Here is a 17,302-nt window from a genome sequence, read left to right on the forward strand (position 1 = left end):
GTCCTCCCTTGTATTTAGCTGGGATACACTCATCTTCTCCAGATCTGAGGAAGAGCCCACGCTACAGCTAGACTATGGAGTTTTTCCTGGAGTTATCCTGGAAAAACTCCACCGTGTCCAGAGAACGTGTCTGCTCTTCTGCTTTTTTTTGCGGAAGAGCAGACGCACTCCTTCATAAGCCCTGTCTTCCTCCTTCCACGAAGAAGAAGGCCTCTTCCGAAAGAGGAGCTTTTTCTGAAATTTGGCCCAGTGTAGACGGGCAAAATTTCGAAAAAGCCTCTTCCGACAAAACTATTGCAGAGAGCAATTGGTGTACCTTTTGCCGAAGAAAAGCAGCAGTGTAGACCTAGCCTCAGAAAAGCTGGAAAGCTTTTCCCTTCCCACCCTAAGACGTTGAAACACATCACCTCCCCCACCTTGGCTCGCTCTTACTCCGTTATTTGGCATTCTCCCTCCAGGTGGTTTAACAGCTGTGATGTACACCGATGTGCTGCAGACAGTGATCATGGTCCTCGGGGCTTCAGTTCTCTCCTTTATAGGTAAGAGGAACAACAGGCCATGTTACCTCCAGCTTGAGTCAAACCACATTTGTGGTCTTGAGCTAGGCCTTATGGAGCATTTCCCCCTCTTTCTACAGAGTATTGGAGGCACTAGCATAGTTGGCACCCATCTCTATAAACCAAGCCAGTGCCTCCTCTTCCTTGTTTTATTCCAAAATGCTTATTTTAGTCATGCAAGGTGCAGAGCGCCTTTTGCTCCCTTCATGAGTTGATGGAGCAGCTTGCTGGATCAGAGCCACAGAGTCAGACTTGGCTCTTACACGTGTGTGCGTAACTCGTTGAGTTTCAGCCCTCTCTACTGCTTTCCTTCAGTGGCGTTACTCTGGGGGAACAGGTGAATAACTGGCATAAAAACTACACTTGGCTCTAAGCCTTCCAGCCAAACAGCAACCCAAATGCTGCCTCCTGTGGCTTCATGTTTTTCTGCCTCAGCTCTTCCGGAAGGTTTTGATCAGAGACTCAGGGTTTTAGAGACACTTCCTTGCCAGTCCGGGTAATGATGCCACTGCGGAGGGAACTCTGTGGTGTTGGTGCTGGCTCCCCACAATCGGAGCAGAATATCACAGATGCCCCATTAGCATCCCAGAGTTTCTGGGTGGAACCCTGCCCCCTCACACACCTGCCCCTTCACACAATGGGGCTGCCAGAATCTAGGGGCGAGGACGGCGAGGAAGGGAGGAGAAAAGCAAAGCAAGAAGGAGAGAGAATAAGATGGACAAACGACCCGGTACCCGGGTGTCGGACCTAACCCATGGGCTGCTTCCTTCGCAGGGTTTGAAAAAGTCGGCTGGCTGGAAGGCCTGAAAGAGAAATACAGCACCGCGATACCCAGTGTCATAGTCCCAAATACCACCTGCCACCTCCCACGCACTGACGCCTTCCACATGCTCAGGAACCCTATCACCGGAGACATACCTTGGCCAGGGCTTATCTTTGGCCTCTCTGTGCTGGCTACTTGGTGTTGGTGCACTGACCAGGTAAAGTAAGTCTCTGTTCTCTTTCTCTTTCTCCCCTGCCACCGTTCGTCCCAATAACCTCCTCCCTAGCTGGCTGCTCTGGCTGCCAACTCTGCGAACATGTGTGTCCATCTGTCTGTCTTTTGGGGGAGCACCGCTGCATGGCTAGTCAGCTCCTGTTGCCATTCAGGGCTTCTAGGAGGGGTGGTTTTAATGGTGGGGAGCAACAGGCTGCCATGTTTTCCCCCCATGTGCACCGCGCGCTGGTGAGCATGTGCGCTCTCTTTATGGAGGGAGGGAGTAAAAGCCAGGATGTCTGTGTTCTTCCTAGCTCGGCCAACAATACCATAGAATCACAGAAGACTAGAGTTGGAAGAGCCCTCAGGAGGTCCTCTAGTCCAAGGGTGGCCAGCCTGTTACAGGCAAAAAGGCAAAATAGTTGTGCATATAGCTGTTGAGCAAAGCTGTTGAAGAAAGCAAAAAAAAAAAAAAAACACTGCTCCTTTAAGAAAGCCTTGGGTTGGCTTTTTGGCCACATCAGGTGCCCATCAGCCGGCACCATCTTGCTTTGCCCTGCCAGACAGCTCCCCTGCACCCGGGGAGCTCAGTGAACCGGAGGCCATTTCTAGGGACACAGGGGCAGCTTCACGAGCCACGGGGGAGGCTTCTCGAGCCACACTTTAAGCAGGGAAGAGCTGCGGATTGACCATGACTGTTGTAGTTCAACCCCTGCTCCAGGAAGGACCAGTCCCAACTATGGAGCATGACTCTGTGCAAGTTGCTTAAATATCAGAGTCCTCATCTATAAGCCACTCATTTGAAATTCCTGCGCATGAGGCGCTGAGGAAGTGTGAAGTATTGCATGGCTGCTGATCCCCACCCACTTGAAGTCCTTCATCTGATCAAGAACTAGGAGCCTCTTGTGAAATTTACTGAGCAAACACAAAAGCCTAGTGTGGGCTCAGAGCAAAGAGCAACGGGCATGTCTTTAGAAAGCTTGGCTCTCTGGGCACGTCTACACTGTGGGGAAGATTGATGCTGCTGCATTTGATCTTCTGGCGTGTGATTGAGCAAGTCTAATGAAGACCCACTAAATCAAACTCAGAGGGTGCCCCCATCGGCACTGGTATTTCTGCTCCTCAAGAGGAGTAAGAGAGGCTGAGGGGAGTGTTTGTTTCTGTCGACCTCCCACTGTGTGGATGGTGATTTAAGATATGTTGACTCCAGCTACACAATTAACCTAGCTGAAGTTGTGTATCTTAGGTCGACCTTCTGCTGCATTGTAGGCCAAGTCCTCAGTGTTCAAAGGTGGGAAATTCAGGTCTGCTCACTGCAATCCAGTGTGGGATTCATAACCAAATGCCATTTTCTTTTTTTCGCTCCCTACTCTGACCTCTTGCTTCACGTTGCTGAGGGCACCGGTGAGCAGCGGCTGCATTTCACCCTAGAGGTGGCTGCGTTGCATTGCAAGTTGATGTGACTCCTGTAAAGGGCAAGGAGAAATTTCCTCACTGCCAACAGACCCTCGCTGGTGCCAGCAAGACTGACCCATGCAACAGAGATCTGCAGGAGAGATCTGCAGGTTTGGGAGCTAACCCTGCTGCGGTTCTGCTTTTTAAAAGTGTTTAGAGCCGGCAGGCTTTTAATACATTTCAAAAGCAGAAGGGGAACAGCAAGCTGGAACAGCTGAGTCCTGGCTCACGCTGGGTCCCGTCGGCTGCGCGTCTGCTTTTTAAATATATTAAGAGCCGGCTTCCCTTGCCCCCACGGACATGGTGAACCAGCTCCTTCTCCCCACCCCGCAGCAAGGGGTGGGGACGTGACTAGTTGAGGGACTAACTGACCATCTGCTAAGCTTATGCTTATTGGATAGTCAACTAGTCACTTCCATCCCTAGTCTGCAGTGCAGCTCAGAGAGGAGAAATTCACCATAGGCTTGCGAAGGGCTTCGGGATCCTTTGAGATGAACGCATCCTGCACTCCATGATGATTCTCTCTGCAGGGTTTTCTTTTAACTCTCTCCATTCTCTTACTGGCTGCAGGTTATAGTGCAAAGGTCTCTCTCTGCCAAGAGCCTCTCCCATGCCAAGGGCGGATCGGTGCTGGCAGGTTATTTGAAAATGCTCCCAATGTTTTTCGTGGTCATGCCGGGGATGATCAGCCGAGCTCTGTATCCAGGTATGCTCATGTGTCCTACCATTGGACGGAGCAGGGATTCTCTGTGTCGAAGCCTCCTGAGGGGGCAGACATGCTGCAGCTCTGGGGCTTGACGATTCAAAGCGGCCTGGGGCTGCCAGCCACCACTACCATGGCAGCAGCTGGAGGCTCAGGCCCTTTAAAGCTCCCCCAGGGCCCACTGTGGAGTGCTGCAGAGCTCCAGGCAGTAAGCATGGGATGGCACGGAAGAGGGAGGGGCAGCGTGCTTTGGATGGCGCTGAGGGACAGCTGCCTCAGCCCTGCCCCTTCTGCCCTAGGGCCTGCCCTTTCTAGGAGCGCAGAGCCCCCCCTCCCACACACACACACACACACACACACACACACACACACACACACAAATACGTTGCCCAGCAGCCTGGCGAGTCTGGCAGCTCACTTGGCCCCAACGTTTATCCCCACCCGGCACTCACATGCCTTAGCAATTCAGAGGGAGTTTTCAAGGCCCGGACTTGACTTCCGGGTTTGGGGTGCTGCTTTAGGACATGTCTGGCCAATGCCATTTGGGACAGCAGCAAAGGGCAGCTGTCATTGCACCGTCTACTGGACACTGCACATGTCCAGTGCTTTTTTTGTAAGAAAAAAGTTTCCAGTACTCCAGGCTCAAAGTTGTTACTCAAAAAAAAAAAAAAAAGATGCACCGGGTCGCGGCCCCTTTAAGGGCAGGGCATGGTGTCCCGGGCAAGCTTCCATCGGGAGCCAAGCCGCCCCAGGAAATAGGTGCCGGTACACCAGAGGGGAATCCCATTCAATTCAAGTAAGATGGGAAAATAGGTGCTGGGACACTGTCCCAGGGTGTACCGTCACAAAAATGACACAAATTGGTTTGATTCAGATCAGCGAGTACTCAGGACCTAGAAAACTCCTAGGGGGGGTGGATCGGAGCCTGAATCCTGCTGTGACTTGGGTCCTTGCCCTGCCATTTTGCTATGAGGAGGCAGGTCATGCCACAGATCCAAATCAGGTCTCCGTAGCGCTGTACGGATGCGATTGCACATCCAGCCACTCTGAGCCCACGTTTACAATGCAGTGTGGGTGATCAAGCCTGGCTTGGAAACACTGAGTCCACAAGCCTGGGTCCCACGGATGTGGGTTTACAGTGCAGTGTAGACTCACCATTACAGACGTAAGGGGAGTAAGGTACAGAATCTGGTTTCTTCCTTTGATGCAATCGTAAAAGCGCATCCTGCTTTGTCATGGGTTCTGCGGGGTAGGCAACGGCCAGGCTGAACTCCTTCTTGTGGAAAGAACCAAGATCCCCTCATCTCTGCCACCAAGGTGCAAGCTGTGTTAGACCCGGCCTCTAGTCATGGCTGGGCCACAGATAGAGCTGGGTGAGCCTGCTGTGAGCTTTAGATAACACTGCTGACTCTTTTAGCACAGGCCATAAAAGACCCCTGAGCTTAGAACCAGAGGTCCCTGGTTCAACCCCAAATGCCACCAACCCACCTAAGGGTGAAGAGTTCCATGTGCTCTCAACCAAGTTTGCAATGGGTAACAATCAAGCTCCACCCAGAATGTTGTTTGGCTCCCACTGCTATAGCTTGGAAAACCGTCTTTGCTGTTTTACCGACTTATCTTATATATATAAGGTATTAAGAGTCAATTCCTTTAAGACAATAGCTGGAGTAGTAGATAGGCCACAAAGGAGATTTAAGATGGCTTGGTCCGTTTCTAATCTTTTCTGTCCGCTACAGATGAAGTGGGATGTGTGGACCCGAAAATCTGTGAAGCCGTCTGTGGTGCTAAAGTGGGTTGCTCTAACATCGCCTACCCTAAGCTCGTAATGGGACTCATGCCTGTAGGTGAGAAAGTTATATTCCTAGGGGCATGGGTCAGGCCGCATTATGACTTTCGTGGGCCCTGGGCACTTTTACCTTAGTGGGCCCTTCCTCCATACAAAAAAAATATTAAAAATTATTTTTGATATAACTTTAAATACTTCAACATTTTATTTTTTTTCTGTTTTAGGCAAAATTTAATAGATTTTCTTGGGCCCTAAAAGTTTCATTTTTTTCTGATGTGAGAAAAAAATTAAAATATTTTCTTCGACCCTAAAAGTTCTTTTTTTTCTTCTGATTTTAAAAGAAATTAAAACATTTTCGTGGGCCCCTAAAAATATCGTGGGCCCTAGGCACTGTGCCTACTGTGCCTAATGGATAAGTCGGGCCTGGTATGGGTTTGTATCAGCACTGAACAGTTGTGTACACAGAAAGGAGTGCCTTTTGAGCTATCCCTATGAAGAACTAATCTCCTACAACTATCAGCTGGGTTGGTAAACAAATAAGAGATAACAAAGTTTCTTTTCCATTGTGTAGGAGTATGTGTGTACATGTGCGTTTGACAGATAGGCGGATAAATAGAAGTAACCGTGCTGAATGGGAAAGAATACAGTATCTGCTGTGGAAAAATAGCAAAAGAAACAAAGGCTATGTCTGGACTGCAGGCTTCTTTTGGAAAAAGATTTCTGGAAGTGATCTTCCAAAAAATCTTCTTCCAAAAGAGAGCAGCTACACAGCAAAAGCACATCGGAAAAGCGATCTACTTTTTCGAAAGCTAGCGTCCACACTGAAGGGACACTATCTCGCATTTTTTTCGGCCATTTTTCTGAAAAAACTCTGTAATGTGGACATACCCAAACAAACAAACAAAAAACCCATAAGTGTCTAAAAATGTGGACATTTGCTATGTTTTTAACAGATTTTTTTTAATGTTTCACATCTTTACATGAAACTAAAGTTCTAAAAAAAAAAAAGTTCCTGTAAAATTTTTATTTTCAAAAAAAGACACTAAAAAAAAAATAAAGAATTTGACTTTAAATGTTGATTAGCTCTCAAAAGTTGAGATACACCCAGGCCTGAGCCACAGATCCTAAGAATTCTCTGGCCTTTGCTTATTTTCATAGGCAGCATGTGATACAGGAGCTAAAAAACCAAAGAGCTGTACCTAATGATCCTTGTTCGTTTCCCAGGACTCCGGGGCTTGATGATTGCCGTGATGATGGCAGCCCTGATGAGTTCCCTCACCTCGATTTTCAACAGCAGCAGCACGCTCTTCGCCATAGATATCTGGCAACGGCTCCGCAAGAAAGCCACGGAGCAGGAGCTCATGATTGTTGGCAGGTCCTCTCACTTCCTTATGGCTTCACTGAGCATTTTAAGCTGAAACCATTTTCTGTTGTTTCTGTTTTGACGGCAGGTCAAAATATCCTAATGGCTACACCAAAAGTCAGAGACTGCAAGGTCAGAAGGAATCGTTGCCATTAGAGCCATTTTCACCCATTGGCAGAGTATGCAGCTGTGTGGGGCACCTGAAAATTTGGGGCACCACTGGGTCTTAATGCCCATCCACCCAGTTCTTCCTACCCCTGTTCTGTGGCTCTGCTTCCTCCAGAGAGGATCTAGTTAGCTTCAAAGTGAAAAAGCCTGCCAGAGCTATCAGCAGAACACTGAACCTGTGAAAGAGCCAGTGGAGTGGTAACGAACAGGCATTTGCCAACCCCAGGTCTAGACTGTCAGTCTCTGAATTCACCATATTAGGATCTTCATTTAAAATTCACTTTAAAACTACAGGCAGTCCCCGGGTTACATGGATCCAACTTACATCGGATCCCTACTTACAAACGGGGTGAGGCAACCCCGCACTAGCTGCTTCCCCCCAGCAGACCAGGGAGACGTGAAGCTAGCGCCCCCCCCCAGCAGACCAGGGAGACGCGAAGCTAGCGCCCCCCCCCAGCAGACCAGGGAGACGTGAAGCTAGCGCCCCCCCCCCAGCAGACCAGGGAGACGCGAAGCTAGCGCCCCCCCCGCAGCAGACCAGGGAGACGCGAAGCTAGCGCCCTCCCTCCCAGCAGACCAGGGAGACGCGAAGCTAGCGCCCCCCCCCCAGCAGACCAGGGAGACGCGAAGCTAGCGCTCCCCCCCCCCAGCAGACCAGGGAGACGCGAAGCTAGCGCCCCCCCCCCCCCCCAGCAGACCAGGGAGACGCGGAGCGGCTTTTCTCAGCAGACACCTCAGCTTGAGAATAAAGGACTGAGGGAAGTGAGGTGTGGGAGAATAAAACTGAGCTCTGGAGAAATGCTTGGCTAGAGTTTCCCCTACAATATGTACCAGTTCCGACTTACATACAAATTCAACTTAAGAACAAACCTACAGTCCCTATCTTGTACGTAACCCGGGGACTGCCTGTATTTCATTAGCGTGTTGCTGAAATTTATAAAATCACATCTCTAAAAAAATCATCGTCCTGCCCACTCCAACTGCCATCGGGCACAGGGGCACCAATCGAATAGTACTACGTAGGACCCCATAAATCCAAAGGGCAGTCCTGATTGTGGTCATCCAATCTGACTCCTGTACAACACAAGTCAGAGAACTGCCCTGAATCAAATCTCGTTTGAACTAGAGCATAACGTTTAGTGGGAGGGGGGAAATGAGCGAAAAGGAACATGCCTAGGACATGTTAATAAAAAAAAACTTAAAATCTGAGCCGAGTTGTTTTTCCCAACTTTACTTGGAGTAGATTCAGTTATATAGACAGGCTCAACTTGCCACAGATCTAGAGAGATCATTTCTTCTGTGTTCTCTAAATCTGTAAGAGGTTCCTTTCCTAAACATAATCCAAAGTGAAATCATGGCCCCCTCTAATGGCAGATTCCAGTACTGCATTACACCAAGACTGTAAAACCTTCCCGCTAACACTGTTCACAATATTCTAGCCTTTTCGCTAAGGTCACCCATATTAAGAAAGCTTCAGAGCACCCATGTGAGTTAGGTGAAGGACAGAGGGGGCTGGAAGCATCAGCTAAGAGCACACAGGAGGCCAATTCAAGGCAGAGAAGGAAGAGGGTATTGTGTGCCGCTGAGCTTCTGTGGGAATGTAAGTAGGAGGCAGTGACAAAGCTGGAATTTGGGGGAGGTGCCAGAGTTAACACCTCCACTCTTCTGAAAGGTGGCTGTGGCATTTTATGACCACAAGGTGTCATCTAAGAGACAATGCCTCATCCAAGAGACAACGCCTCCCGCAGAAGAGTTCCCACTGCAATGTGTAGGGCTAGTGGGGCAGTAATGATTCAGCCAGCCCCAAGGGTGCCCTTCCCAGAACCACCAGCACCACATCTTGCCACGCTCTGGTTCTCCTTGCAGCTCTCCTATTCAGGTCCTGACAAGGCCTCACCTAGCTTGATCTGTGCATTCTGACCAGATCTCCGCCCAGGGTTGTTTGCCTGCCAGCCCCCAGAGGTGAATGAAAGGTGTGTCCTGCTTCCAGTTACAAGGAGAAACCTGTCCTAGATTTTGCCTCAGATGAGGACTTCAGTCATGATGGTTTCCCTTGGAAGTCATTGCAAATGCAAGGACGTATGTCTTGCTTGAGTGCGTTTCCGGGTGGATTCTGAAGCACACAGAGCTAATACCCTTTGTTCCAACCTCCGGTCTTCCAGGGTGTTTGTTCTCATCCTTGTCGTTGTCAGTATTCTCTGGATTCCCATCATTCAGACGTCCAACAGCGGTCAGCTCTTTGACTACATTCAGTCCATAACCAGCTACCTAGCCCCGCCAATTACTGCCCTCTTCATCCTGGCTATCTTCTGCAAGAGGATCAATGAGCCCGTAAGTGAGGAATCAGTGACTGGGCCAGTAGGGGTAACGGCACCGCCTCACTGGGATGGGGGGAGGTGTTTGTGTGAATTCTTTGCAAACATTGTTGCATACCAGTAATTGGAAACATTAGAAATCAGAGAAATTAGAACTCATTCCAGTTGTTTGGGCTTACCAATACAATGATTTTAGACAGGAAATCTCACAGGACGTGATGGTTGAGGGATGGGACTGGTCTATAGACCCTTTCATCGCTAGGTCACCTGTTCAGACTCAGCCCAGCAAAGATGTGACCATCACAAAGTGGCTTAGTGACCTGAGTTAGCAGGCCATAGCCCTGTTTCAGTTGGATGGGTATCCCCCTCACAGAAGCCACCACAACAGGGGCTAGGTCTGCATTAGACCCGAAAGGCCAGCTTAAGTTACACAGCTCCAGTTATGTACATAACATAGCTGGAGTCGACTTGGAGCCGTCTTCACAGTGGGATGTTGACGGAAGCAAATACTCCCATCGGCTTCCATTACTCTTCACTACTGCAAGGAGTACTGGCACTGACTGGAGGACACCCTCAGCGTTTGATTTAGTGGGTCTTAACTAGACCCGCTAAATCAAACACCAGAAGATTGATCTCCAGTACATAAGTATAGATGTGGCCTGAGGCTAATTGTCAGCCTCAGCAAGAGGGGCCATGGAAACTGAACTGGCTTCATATTCCTAGAGAAGGCAGTCTGTGAGAAGCAAACTTGCATTTCCACTGTCTGTGCTGTGACTATTCTATGTACAGAGAGAGCCTTCAGCCCATATCTTCATAGGGCCTCAGGTTCCTAGCTCCCATAACTTTGAGGAGCTGGCTTTAGTCTCTAGGGCTGTGTCCAGACTCAGGGGTTTTTTCGGGAAAAGTAGCCTTTTCCCGAAAAAACTTCCCCTGCGTCCAGACTCAAGCCGCATTCTTTCGAAATAATTTCGAAAGAACGCGGCTTTTCTTTCGATGGCGGTAAACCTCGTTTCACGAGGAAGAACGCCTTCTTTCGAAAGTTCCTCTTTCGAAAGAAGGCGTTCTTCAATGTAAATAGGGCTTCCTCGAAAGAGAGCATCCAGACTCGCTGGGTGCTCTCTTTCGAAAAAGCGGATTGCTCTTTCGAAAGATCCGCCTGCAGTCTAGACGCGATCTTTCGAAAGAGGCTCTTTCGAAAGATGCTTTCGAAAGAGCCTCTTTCGAAAGAAGCCTGCAGTCTAGACATAGCCTCGGAGACAGATCCTTGCCCTAGCTCCATTAAAGTCTATCCATCTAGCATATTTCACTAGTTTGAATTCATGTATAAAACACCTACAGTGTTTGGCTTCCCTCTAGTCCAGTATGAAGAGGGGGAAACCAGACTTGTACCATTGCCCTGTGTTTCTCTGTGCCTTCTTCTTTCCACACAAGAGAGGAGCATCATGGGGTTGCTTAATCCTACTGTTTCAAAACTTCCACTGGGGTCTGGTTCTGTTCCTGACACAAGCTCAGCCTTTGTGGCAGGAGAAACCCCAAAAGGGATTTCCGACCGTATTTCAGAACCTAGCTCACAGCCCCAATTATTTCTGTCACGTCAGAACTTTTCACCAGAACCCTGGAAAACAAAATGGTAGTGAAAATGAAACTCCCGTTCCCCTTTCCGGTAGCAACCCCATATGAAGCTCAAACCATCTTTCTAACCTTTCCATTGGTTTTGTAGCTCCTCCTTTATGATGTGGCCAGAAACAAATTTCTCCCTCATGCAGATTCTTTCAAAGGCTTTTATCCCTGTTTCTGAAGCAGGTGGGATGGCCACTGTCTGACACACACAGTTGGACTAACAGGTACCAGTCCTGCAATGAGTGGAACATCAACAGAACTTGGTGTCCACACAGAACCTCACTGAAATCAATGGAAGGCCCTTAGCTCGGTTGGGTCTGATTGCAGTCAGAAGGGGAAATGAGTAGCTTGCAAGTTTGTTGGGCAATTCAAGGTACCTGACAGGAATGAATTCCCTTCCTTTGCTGTCCTGCTCTGTTGACTTTCAGGAGATAGAGCCATTCCTAGAAAGGGACTATAAAAAAAACTCACAAAGATGCTTCGTTCAATTAGGGCAACCAGGTAGCAACTGTGAAAAATTCGGGCAAAGTGGCCATATAAAATAATATGTCATTAATGTAATGTAATAGGTGTCTATACAAGACAAAGTCCCAAATATCGGGACTGTCCCTATAAAACTGGAACTGGTCATCAACTGACATTTTTAATGAGCCCTCATTTCCTCATACTTCTCTTCCATGTTTTCTTTGCAGGGTGCTTTCTGGGGCCTCATGTTCGGCTTGGTAGTAGGTGCCATTCGGATGATCATGGAGTTTTCCTATAAAGTGCCATCCTGTGGCGAGGAGGACCTAAGACCAGCTGTCCTAAAGGATGTGCATTACCTGTACTTTGCCCTCATTCTCTGCGTGCTCACAGGCATCATCATTACCCTAGTCAGTTTCTGCACTCCACCCATCCCAGAGGAAAAGGTAAGCAGCTCTGTGGTTCAAAGCTTTCCAGCCCCACTATAGTGGAGGGTCCAAGAGAACGCTATTGTCTCTCCTATTATGGAGTTCTCAGGGTCTATCACACACCTCTACAAAAGATCATCTTTCCCAAATCCTTCCATTTTCCACAACTCGTAGGGTGCATCTACACAGCACCCTAAACTCAAAATAAGATACGCAATGTGTGCTATGCAAACTGCGTATCTTATTTCGAAATAGCGTATTTTGAAATTTGACACGTCTACACAACGCCAAATTTCGAAATAACGTGGAACAAAGGTTACAGGGATGCCGAAATAGCACGTCCACTATGCGAGATCTAACTCAAAATAGTGGGTGTGTTCAAAAGATGTGGGGTATCTATTTCGGGATACTTCCTGTATCCTGAAATTGCCCTGCTGTGTAGCTATACTCATAGGATCCGTCTAGACTGGCAAGTTTTTCTGCAAAAGCAGCTGCTTTTCTGGAAAAACTTGCCAGCTGTCTACACAGGCCGCTTGAATTTCCGCAAGACCACTGACGATCTCATGTAAGATTGTCAGTGTTCTTACAGAAATACTATGCTGCTCCCGTTTGGGCAAAAGCCCTCTTGTGCAAATGCTTTTGCGCAAGAGGGCCAGTGTAGACAATGCTGTATTGTTTTGCGCAAAAAAGCCCCGATGGCGAAAATGGCGAAAAGTGGAAAAGCATCCGTGCCAATCTAGACGCTCTTTTCCACAAATGCTTTTAATGGAAAAACTTTTCCGTTAAAAGCGTTTGTGGAAAATCATGCCAGTCTAGACGTAGCCATGGTGTCAGCACTGCTTGTGGCTGAATGAAGTATTGACTAGCTGGCTTTATAGCTTAAATTGTAGCACCTCCTATACTAAGCTCCAGACATCCCAGGTTCAAACCTGCTCAGTGGTGGTTATACAAGTTCCTGTGCTGTGCTTAGAGCCATGCAGACACCAGCATACAATCTGTCTGGGAGAGAAGGGAAAGAAATGGGGGGAAGGGAGCGAAATCATATTACAGTGTGTTGTTGAGAAAGACGTAAGTGGCTTTAATTGAAGCTGCTGCCCTATTTCAGCAAAGTCCCCATCAGTCTTGCAAGCAAACAAGATGAATATCTTCACAACACTGGCATAAGAGAAATAGCCTTCCAGCCCAATGTGATCTCAATTACATTTAACAAGGCAGCGTCTTGGTACAAAAGAAAGCAACTTTCCTTCACTTACTGTATTAAAACAAAACTGTGCATAAAGGTTAAGGTGACCGCTAAAAGACTAAGTAGTTTAGGGTTTGAGGATGTTTGGTTTGCTGAGCAGTTGCAATAAAAATTGAGGGCAGGAAGAGAACAAACAGTAATCAGGCAAAACTGTGTTCCATGAGTGTAATTTTTTAGAAAGACTTTCTGAATGGGGTATGGGCTACACAGATTCTCTGGGCCACATGGAGCCCCGATGCCTCCCCTCAGTGGAGTTACATGGGGTGAATGTGATCCCATGTGTAGGGGAGGAGGAGAGAACGACATTCCTAGATTCCAAGGCCAGAATGGACCACTGTGGTCATCGTATGACAATTTCCTAGAGCAGATCTTTCAGAAACGCATCCCAAAGCAGCAGTGATGGAGAATTTGCCCTTGGGTCAGGATACGGTCTTGTTCTTTTCTTCATGCCTCAGTGTAAATCGGACCAGAAGGTATGGAACTGTGCACCAGGAGCAAGCAAATCAATCCAATGGGGTCCGGGGGAACCTGACAGTCTGGGCCAGGAGCAGAGTAGAGGAAGAATGGAGGCAGGAGGGGCCATTTCCAGCTCGGGGGGGGGGTGGATAGAGGCACTAATTAACACACTAGAAGTAGAAGGGCGGCTATGGCAGTGCATGCGGCAGGAGGAGCTGACTGCCCAGGGCTCGGCTGGGATTGTACTTGGAGAGGCTAGGTCCTGCTGCCACGGCTACCCTTCCATTTTTAGCATGCTGTCTCCAGCAGACCGAGCACAGCCAGCCCCTCTCAGTCCCAATTCTTCCCTGCCCCTCTCTTCCTCCCCCCTTTGCTCTGGGGCACTTGGGGCAGAGCAGCTGTCTTCTTGTTGTGCCCCTGGCCAGCTACTCTGGCTGGTGCGTAAGGGACGGGAATGGCCGGGGCTCTTCCTTCATTGCCCCTCTAAACCTCTTTGTTTCCAGTGGGGATCGCTCTGTTCTCCCCATTGCAGGCGTATGGCACTTTGAGCCGGGCACTTAGCAGGGCCTTTGCATGGCTGAGTAAGGCTGCGACACTCAAGCCCTAATTCATCTCCACCCAACAGCCCCTGGATGGGGAATCCTCTACCCACTGCCTCCTCCGAGCCCATGACATGGCCATTGTGATGGGGCTGGAGGATGGAGTCCCTTGAGCTCGGCCAGGGCAGTCCAGCTGGGCGCCATTATCCGACCTGTCACGTGCCCTAGGTGGCAGTGCCCAGTGGCAGCCCTACACAGGGTGGACTGTTCCCCTACATTGTCCCACCCTGGTGCTGCCAGAGGGAGATGTTTCCTGTCTGTGGACTATGTGCTGAGACTGGGAAGGTGAGAGGAGGAGGCCTGGGAAGTGGCCATGGGGATGGTATTGCCTCTGCACGCGTCACTGAACCGACACCGCTGTCTGGACATAGGCAGGCCTGCCAACCGGGGGAGGTTAGTGATACAAAAGGGCCCCAAACCCCAGGCCCTTTAAATCTCTGGGGGAACCGCAGCTCTTTCTCGGAAGCCCAGAGGGCTACCAAACTTCAGCCCTGTCCCTTCTGCCCTTCCAGGGTTCAGAGTAGGAACCCCCTCCCCCACCTTGCCCACGGGCCCAGCCAGGCTGTTGGCCCCATTATAGATAGGCCACAGAGCAGTAATCCAAGGACAGTGACCTTGGGGTATTGCACCCTGGCTTCAGGGAGACAGGTTTAAATCACAGTGCTTTAAATCACTGACATTTTAATCATGATTGAAATCAGGAGGCAAGTAACTTTGATTTAAAGCACCCTGTTTAATTGTGTCTTTTGATACTTTTTAAGTTTGTTCCAAAAGAGTGATTTATTCTCACCAGTTGGTAGCCATTAAAACATTGATTTCCAGCTAAATATAGCCTTTACATGAAATGTGGGGCTTCTTTTCCATAAACGTTTGTAGGTTTGGTTCACCTTCCTGGTTATCTGATTAGTTGGGTAGCTTGATGTGTATTTATTTAGATTCTTAATTTTGACATTGTTAGAAAACGATGCATTTCTTATTAACTAGATGATAATCAATTTAATACTTGTGATTTGTGTGACACTCTATTTGAAGGCAAATTCAAATTCAGTTAAAATGCTCCAATAATAATAATAATAATAATAATAATATTAATCATATCACTAACATTACTAATTACTTGTGTGATAAATCACACCATTAAACAATAATAGAATACAATGTATTTATGTTTTGGATGTTTTCCACATTTTCAAATATACTACATCTGACAAAAAGTGTAAAACACAAAAGTGTCAAGCAAATGCCTGTTCTCACTCTCTTGTCATAGTGTAAATTAGAAGAGGCAGCATTATCTCCTGTAAATGAAAATGAACTTGTTGGTTTTTTAGTGATTGGCTGAAGAAGAAGTAGGACTGAGTGAACTTGTAGGCTCTGAAGATTTACATTGTTTTGTTTTGAGTGAAGTTATATATGGAAAAAAAACTTTGTTTAAAAGTTGCACTTTCAGAACAGAGATTGCACAGCAGTACTTGTATAGTATTTTTATTTATTATTTTTGCAGTGCATTTGTAATAAAAGCCAACATACACTTTGACTTCAACTACACCATAATACAACAAGAACACAATATATATGAAAATGTAGAAAAACATCCAAAATATTTCATAAATTTCAATTGGTAGTCTATTGTTGAACAATGTGATTAAAATGATGAATAATTGTGATTAATTTTGCTAATCACAATTATTTTTGAAGCAACGCGCAGTCCTGAGGCACCATAAAGACTAACAAATATAATATATCATGAACTTCCATATGATATATTTGTTAGTTTCTAAGGTGCCACAGGACTGCTCATTATTTTTAAAATTATGGACTGACATGGCTACCCCTCTGAGAAATTATTTTTGAGTTAATTATGTGAGTTAACTGTGATTAATCAACCTCCCTAATTAGTTAATCATGTGAGTTAACTGTGATTAATTGACTAATAATAATAATAATTAATAATATAATGGCTATATAAGAAACATGTTTTTCAAAACATGTTTTGCATTTAACACTAATTGCTTTATTCAACAAAGGCAGCATTATCTGTAGTTAGTGAGTTGTACTGATTATTTTTCTCCATATCCTTTAAGGTTTTAGAACAAGCTGATCTTGTCCTTTTGTCCTTTCACACCATAGAATCATAGAACACTAGAACTGGAAGGTACCTCAAGAGGTCATCAAGTCCAGTCCCCTGCCCTCCCAGCAGGACCAAGCATCATCTAGATCATCCCTGATAGATGCCTATCTAACCTGCTCTTAAATATCTCCAGTGATGGAGGTTCCACAACTACCCTAAGCAATTTATTCCAGGGTACGTCTACATGGCATGACTATTTCAGGATACTGGAGAGTATCCTGAAATAGCTACCCCATGTCTACACAAGCCACCCATTATTTTGAAAATTTTTTCGAAATAACGGGCATGCTATTTTGCCATCTCAGTAAACTTCATTGCACGAGGGAGAAGGGATAACTCAAAATAGCACAGTGTTTTGAAATTTGGCGCCATGTAGATGCACCAAATTTCAAAATAAGATATTTTGAACTAGATTTGAAATAAGATATGCAATTTGCATAGTGCAAATTGTGTTTCTTATTTCACACTTAGGGTGCAGTGTAGATGCACCCCCAACCTACATCAACACTGTAGCCTTCTTGAGGAAAAGCTTATGCTAATGAAGCGCGGCATGGAATATTGCCACGCTTCATTTGCATAATTAGCAACCCCTCTTGTGCAAGAGCCGTTCTTCCTCATTTGTTCAGGAAGAATGGCTCTTGCGCAAGAGATGGGTTTTGCACAAAAAGGAGCCATCTACACAGCTCCTTTCTGAGCAAAAGCCTCTTGCTTAAAAGTAGCTGCTAATTACTTATGCAAATGAAGTGCGGTGATATTCCATGCTGCACTTCATTTGCATAAGCTTTTCCGCAAGAAGGCTACAGTGAAGATGTAGCCCCAGTGTTTAACCACCCTGACAGGTAGGAAGTTTTTCCTAATGTCCAACCTAAACCTTCTTTGCTGCAATTTAAGCTCATTGCTTCTTGTTCTATCCTCAGAGGCCAAGGAGCACAATTTTTCTCCCTCCTCCTTGTAACACTCTTGAAAACAGCTGTCATGTCCTCTCTCAGTCTTCTCTTTTCCAGACTAAACAAACCCTGTTTTTTTAGTTTTCTCTTATAGGT

At 47.0% G+C, this 17,302-nt stretch overlaps 1 protein-coding gene across 5 annotated transcripts in view; it reads left to right on the top strand.

The window, feature by feature from the left end:
* The window catches only part of SLC5A9 (solute carrier family 5 member 9), an 82,141-nt gene that overhangs the window by 26,253 nt on the left and 38,586 nt on the right, over positions 1-17,302 (top strand). For all 5 annotated transcript variants that reach the window (XR_012905844.1, XM_025186312.2, XM_075935943.1 and 2 more), the window contains exons 7-13: positions 459-539; positions 1,332-1,537; positions 3,559-3,694; positions 5,428-5,535; positions 6,702-6,852; positions 9,171-9,339; positions 11,636-11,851. Coding sequence is in view for 4 of the 5 variants with exons in the window: in XM_025186312.2 (XP_025042097.2) it covers positions 459-539; positions 1,332-1,537; positions 3,559-3,694; positions 5,428-5,535; positions 6,702-6,852; positions 9,171-9,339; positions 11,636-11,851 (1,067 nt within the window). In the remaining variant the exon portion in view is untranslated. The remainder of the gene's footprint in view (positions 1-458; positions 540-1,331; positions 1,538-3,558; positions 3,695-5,427; positions 5,536-6,701; positions 6,853-9,170; positions 9,340-11,635; positions 11,852-17,302) is intronic.

The sequence above is a fragment of the Pelodiscus sinensis genome, chromosome 9 (assembly GCF_049634645.1).
Source record: "Pelodiscus sinensis isolate JC-2024 chromosome 9, ASM4963464v1, whole genome shotgun sequence".
Taxonomy (NCBI): Eukaryota; Metazoa; Chordata; order Testudines; family Trionychidae; genus Pelodiscus; species Pelodiscus sinensis.